At 27.2% G+C, this 7057-nt stretch overlaps 2 protein-coding genes across 2 annotated transcripts in view; one reads left to right on the top strand and one right to left on the bottom strand.

The window, feature by feature from the left end:
* Positions 1–193, top strand: part of LOC105368657 (E3 ubiquitin-protein ligase MARCH3-like) — a 33539-nt gene extending 33346 nt beyond the window's left edge. Inside the window, exon 6 of the mRNA XM_011507720.1 lies at positions 12–193. Coding sequence (XP_011506022.1) covers positions 12–149 — 138 coding nt within the window. The 3' untranslated portion in view covers positions 150–193. The remainder of the gene's footprint in view (positions 1–11) is intronic.
* dpr1 (defective proboscis extension response 1) overlaps positions 1–7057 on the bottom strand; it is a 363596-nt gene that overhangs the window by 203574 nt on the left and 152965 nt on the right. The gene's annotated exons all lie outside the window — the stretch shown is intronic.

The raw sequence follows: 7057 nt of genomic DNA on the forward strand, positions 1-7057 counted from the left end.
TTTGTTCCAAGAACCAAGCAACGCCCTGGTATCGCTGGTGGCGCGGTGCCGTGAACATTCGACTACTCCTCGACTCTTCGACTTTGGCTCCTTCGGAGGTGGAAATGCAGCAGCACGAGAGAAACGATTTGGACGATGAGCATCGATAGCACGTGAGCTAACTGCTACTGAAGCTATTCTCTTGCGCTACGAGCAGTTCGATATTACCAAGTAAGCCTAAAGTAATCTACGTTTATATTCGACGACGACGACGACGACGACGACGACGACGACGACGACGACGTAAAGCTTTGGGATAGGTGAGTTTATTCATTGAAAATTCATCGCTCGAGTGTGTATTCGTAAAAGGAGAGTATATTGTAATATTATATAACAATATTATTTATTGGGCTGATTTATGGAGAAAAATTAAGTATCTCGACTTTTGTTGCTCCTCAGTTTAAAGTAAGTACGAATTAGTTCTTAATAAATATTATTTGAATGAATATAATAATATGGCTATTAATTGTTTATAATGTGAAATTGAAATTGACAGATAATTGAGTAATAATCTAGCAAGTCTTCAATGCAGTGCAATAAATTTTCAATTACAAAAATTATGTCTAAAGAAATAATTCTAAATAAATTAGATTAAGTATTTTTTAAGATTTAATTCCCTTTCTTCTTAATATATATTTAAATTCTAGTTTATAATATGTATCCATTATAGGAGTAAGAAATTGTATTTTAGAAAATTTTTGAAACTACAATAGATATCGTATTTATTATAATGACTCTATTAGATGCGGATTAATAATATTCGTACGCATTTTTAATGAAATAATTTTTCAATATAGGAAATAGAAAATTACTAATTCTTAATTTTAACGTGTCCCTTCTACTAAATTCATGTAAATTAAAACCATGAAATATGAAAAATAAGGGGCTTATGAGTTATAAATACAATGCAACACTTGAGACTGCTGAGGTTAGATAATGATTACACCTGAGTCCTCATAATTCTCTGTAATAGTCTGTACATAATTTGTAGCTGTAAATAAGTTGTAGTGAATATTTTATAATCTTTATATTAACAGAGCAATAATTTCATCAAAAAAAATTCATTATAAATAGCCAATCCGCATAATTTAATGTTCAAATGTTACCTTAACTTAATATTATCATATCTCTTTGCATTAAAATACGAAATTAATATACGTGCGTGAAAGCAAAAATTAATCACCACAATGAAAAAGAAAAATGATATTGGTACGTTATTTCGTTATTGAGGCAGAATGTTCTAGATATTTTAATGAATGGTATGAACGATTAGGTATGAATGATTCCTATGAATGTTGCATTTGATTAGTTAAAACTTTCTTTTTTATATAAACTCCATGTTCTCTATAATCCAATCAATTAATAAAATGAGTTGAATAGAAGTTTTTGATAATCTATAAACAAATTATTTATCCCATACACTATTTTATTAAATGAACTTTCAAAAATGTAAAATGAATACAAATATTAAAGATAAATAGTTATATAAATATGAAGATAAATAGTGACAAATTCATTAAAACAGAATAAGTAATATTAATTACTTCAACATAACTGCATATGGTAAACAAATTTACGCTCAAAGAATATAATGAGAGAAGGTTTATCAGAAGTTTTACATTTTTTATACCTTTTTACCACTATATTAATATTAATAATATTCATATTAAGAACGACTGCTTACATATTTATAAATTATAAATGTAATATAAAAATATTTCAAGGATGAAAATGACTTATTTCTTGAGTAAATAAAAAATTAATAATTAATAGGATAAGAGTTACTCAAAATTATATTAATCTTTTCTAATACCTTATAAAGGATATTCCTATAATTAGTATAATTTTTAAAAATATTTTTTATTTACAATTATTTTATGTCGATAATATTATAATTAAAATGAAAATTTCATGTAATATAAATTATACGTCTTTCATCACATTATTCCAAGACTAAGATAAACACAAAGTTACACTGATGTAATGTAAATTTATCAAATTTTTAATTGAAAAATATTTCAATTAAATTTTCGATTAAATCACGTAGACTTGTTGATGTGGAGTAAAGAAATTAAAATTTATAAATGTTTCGGTATACTGTTATTTATTATGAAATGTCGTAAAAATTGAGAGATAAAATAAAATTAATGAAATTAAAGGATAAAAATTCTCTTTTATAATTAACTTGTTACGATTATTAAATTACAATGCATATATGCATTATTTATAATATCAATATGATTATATTTTTATGTATGTGTCAAAAAATTTGCTTCATTCGAAACATTTCTAATAGAATATTCGTTATCTCATCAATTTCAACGAAACCTGCGGCCTGTTATAATCATAATTAGTAAAACTATTTTCCCACCAAGTATAAATTAAATCTTAATATATACATAACGTGAAAATTTAGTAAAAATGAAAAAGTTGTCAAAAATAAAAGACTATAAATGCCGTTGATTTCTTTATTTCATTTCAATTGCTTTGGTTATAGTATAAGTCAAAAAAAAAAAAAAAAAAAAAGTTAAGAGGACAAAGAGGTAAATTAACTAACATCTATCTGGATTTTCGCTTTCAGGAAAATCTTTGTTCGCATAAAGCTCACAAGAAGGAAGTTTATTACCAATTTTCCGTCGACTAACGTACAACGTAACTTCCTCTCGTGAAAAGCATGGATCGAAAAAGCCTATGCAGGAGTAATTGCTTCTTGCACCGGAGCAATGTAAAAAATGGCAGAACTTTATTGCGCAGAGAATTCAAGGCGCTACGTAACCAAAAGCGCTAAACCTTAAGAGTAAAGTGAAACTAAGAGGATGATGATCATTATTATTCGACGAGGAATTCATAAAAGTTGAGTCTCCAATATTAGGGCAATCTGCATTATCTCTGCTATTGGTTAAATTTAAAACACAAGTCAAACGAGAGAATATAATTTTTATTATCGTACATTTGGAATTGAAAAAAAATTTAGAAAAATACGTATTTGTATAATTATATTTGAATTTAACCGACGTAATTTTGTAACTAGATTATTTGTAACAATAAATCTTTATGTTTTACATTTTGTTGATACGCAATTATTTAAAATCTTCTTGAGGAAGTTTTGAGAAATAATTGTCATTTGGAATGAAATTACGGATATAGAAAATAAAAATTATCCTCTTTTACACGTTAATGTCGGAATATAATTAATTATATTATTATTAATTAATCTATATGGATTTTAATTTAAAATTAATAAACAAAATGCAATGATGTGAAATCATCGGGGTAATCTAAAATGCAAACTGAAATTATAAACAATTTTCAATAGCACTCGAACTGTCCAACTAATTCAATCGAAAGGAATTTTTATCATTTTTACATACAATGAAAACAGATAATGAAATTGCGGTCACTAATGGAAGATACCGACAACAGAGTTACGAATTAGTTTCTCAGTGTTAATACGTTATAAACTTCATCTACGATGATTACGAGCAATAACAGTAGGATTAAAATTTTAATTTATAAATGAATATGATAGTTGAATATGAGAAATTAAACTATTACTTTGTGTTAGAGCAGTAAATATTATTTTATGCCGTCTATGCAGCTTAAGCTGTATCATTTAATAAGTTTATTCCCTGAAGGTAAGAGATGTACTCTTCACATTTTAATGTCTTGTAATTAGTATGCATGTTTATTCAACCACATACGGTTTCATCGTTTTTGCGCCACTTTGAAAGACATTCTTGTTCCAGCGGAGCATCAAGCAAACGGCCCAGGATACGAAGCCGGCGAATGGTTTCTAAGTGTGGCTTTTGGGAATTCCTCCCGTCGCTTTTGGTAAAAGTTATCTCGATTCCGCTACCTCCACCTCTTTCTTTATTTCCATTCTTCCCATTGCTCTCTCACTCTCTCTCTCTCTCTCTCTCTCTCTCTCTCTCGGTCTCGGTAAAACTGCGTATGTTTTGAGAGAGTTAGGACGCTTTCGTTCGCTGGCAGATACGGAATCCAAACAAGCCCATTAGCGGGGGGAGAGGAATTAGTGCAGGCGAGCGTGAGCAGCGACGTAATTAAACTAAACTTCCGTAACAGTCTTCGCATATACCTTTGACTCGAGGTCGGCAATTTGAGAAACGGTGAGGATTACTCCGAGGTCAGGAAGGAATCAGTCAAATGCGGAGACGTATCTCTTTTTATACCCTTATTACTCTACCTTTTTCTTAATGCCTAATTACTGACATAATGGCCAAAGGAAAGAAAGTATTTTGTTATTTTTCTTATATATATATATATAGATATACATGCATCTATATTTCCATGCTATAGATACTATTTTATATATTGGGAATGAAATGAGGCACTAGCTCCACATCCATTATCTATAGTTTATGTAATTTAGAGGTGCCCAGTACTATTTATGTACGCTATATTTGTGTATACTCAACAGCTTTACTAAATACATGTGCACAGATCACTCATTTAACTGTGTATACGTATGTGTCGATATTCGTTGGAGAAGCTCAAATGAAGAACGACGTTTGGTAGTAATTTCGAACTGATGTTTGCGATTAATTAGATTTTTCGAGGAGTGTGGAGGGTGCTGTGATGTACTATAATGCACAAATTAGTGAAGATATATGGATGTGGAAGAGAATTAGAGAAAATTTTAGCGTGAAAGACGAGATTCCTAAGGGAATTATGATACCTTTTATTTTATTGAGAACGTAAGCGAGTTAGCGAAGCTAGAAAATTTGTAAAAATTTGTATTATCCTTAAGAGTAATAGAAAAAATTTAAAAACTGTATTCAGTAAACCCTTCTCTAGTTTAACGGCAATTAATATTATTTTATTATAGATTTGATAATATTTTAAATTTTCCATATGTTTCAGTTAATTAAATAAAATTAAGAACCTAAACCAGTCAATTCTCTAAATATATATGTCTTATTGAAATTTTTGTATTCAAGAAACATTTAAATTCATAAAGAATAAGTCAATGTATTACAAGTTATTAAATAAAAATTGATTTCTATTATAAATTTATGCACGGATATTATTATCTATCGTAATATGCATGCATATATTACTTTTCATATAAAATGTTAAAATTCCAAATAAGCTATGTACAAATTGAAAATAAAAATTCATAATGAAATTTTGCATTGTATAATAATTTAACTACATTACACACACACACACACACACACACACACATATATATATATATGAAAAAAAAACTGTTTTTTTTCGGATAAATATGATTTAAATATATTTATGTATGAATAAACAATATTCTATTACATACTTGAACAAAAATAAACATTGAATTGTATAAATAATATTTACGTACATACGTTTGCAAACACTTCGGTAACTTTACAAAAACTTAAAGTAATTTATATATATATATATAACGAAAATTGACATAAGCTTTTCATTGTCTTTTCATTAATTTTTGTCAGCAATTACTTCTTCTGCATAGAGAGCATGAAAACATCTTCTCTGTCTTTAGAACATTTATCTATTTATTCGAAACGTTACATGAATTAAAAAAATTTATTGCTCATCATTTCAAAGTATAACTTCAAATATTGTAAACGTATTTTGCTTTTCTCACAGCCACATAGATTCATTGTATATTGTATTGAAATAATTAAAATTGCATTTACTATAAACAAAAAATGCAATAAGTCACAAATTTTAATTCTGATTTATATAATTATTCATGAAATAACGTGAAAAAAAAATAAAAATTAAAAACATGTTTCTATAGCCATCATGAAAAATATTACCTTAAATATTGTTTTATATGGAATATTCACATCTGTGTGTATGGCTGATCAAAGAACTTAATTTTTCCATTAAACGTATATTATTGGTCAATGAAAATTTAATGTAGTCATTTGTTGCAAGTTCGAAGAATTTTTTAAACTATTGAACGATGTTGTAGAAATAAATAATCCTACAAAATAGAAAAAAAATTTCGTTAATTTTGAGTGACATTTATAATTTGTAATTAAATCATACGACTTTTATTAATGTATTCATATAAACGACAAACTCGATGTTTATAAGGTAAAGTAATATGCAATCGTTAATCGTAGATATTTTAAGAATTGTTGAAGGTCTCATTCAGTGATGTAAGTAATAATGAAATACTCCATAAAATTATTGGTAATTCAAATTTAACGAGTCAGAAGAGCAGTTTTTATCGGCTCATTTAAAAGTGATCCGAAATGATTTACCGATAAGGTATTTATTATCAAAATACGAATATGGTACAATTTTTTTATTGATGCTAAGTATAGAAAGTAGTAGTAGTACTGTAAGTTAGTGTAGTCTACTATCGTTAACTCTATATAAATAATAGTGTTAGACGAATGTGAAAAAAGAATGTGAAAATAAATGCTGCCAACAGGACTAACTGCGAGTAATAATTTGAATCTGTTGTAATTGAAACAACATCTTCAGCATTAGTAGGCAAAGTTTTTGCAAATTACTAAAATCACAAGTTTAAATATATGTCATAGTCAAAAAAAAAAAAAAAAAAAAAAAAAAAAAAAACAAAAAAAAAAAAGAAATATAATTATTATTGCATTTGTCGCCAAGATTACTATACACAATGTTACGTATAATAAACAGATTTTGTTTTCTACGAGAATGAAATTTTGCCGTTTAATTGTTTTAAAAAATTACTAAATCGTTCATTTAAATATATTAAAAATTACGTTCTGTATTGTATTTATTAAATAAAATGAAATTTCACTTAATTTTCTTTTTATTAAATGACGTTTTCTTTGATAATAATGCAAATAAAAATACATTTCACATCACAGTATACGATACATAAATATGTATTTTTGGGTGAAAAATTTAAATGAAATTTTTTATTTACTCTGCTTTATTTCTAAATACAGTAATAATGCTACAATGACAGAATATATTTTATGTTTGGGTGATTTTAGAGCAATCTTGAAATTTTAAGGCAAAGTGAAAATCTGTCTTAAAGCTGTATTTCTCCTAAAAG

Source organism: Ceratosolen solmsi, unplaced genomic scaffold, assembly GCF_000503995.2.
Source record: "Ceratosolen solmsi marchali unplaced genomic scaffold, CerSol_1.0 scaffold1, whole genome shotgun sequence".
NCBI classification, from domain to species: domain Eukaryota; kingdom Metazoa; phylum Arthropoda; class Insecta; order Hymenoptera; family Agaonidae; genus Ceratosolen; species Ceratosolen solmsi.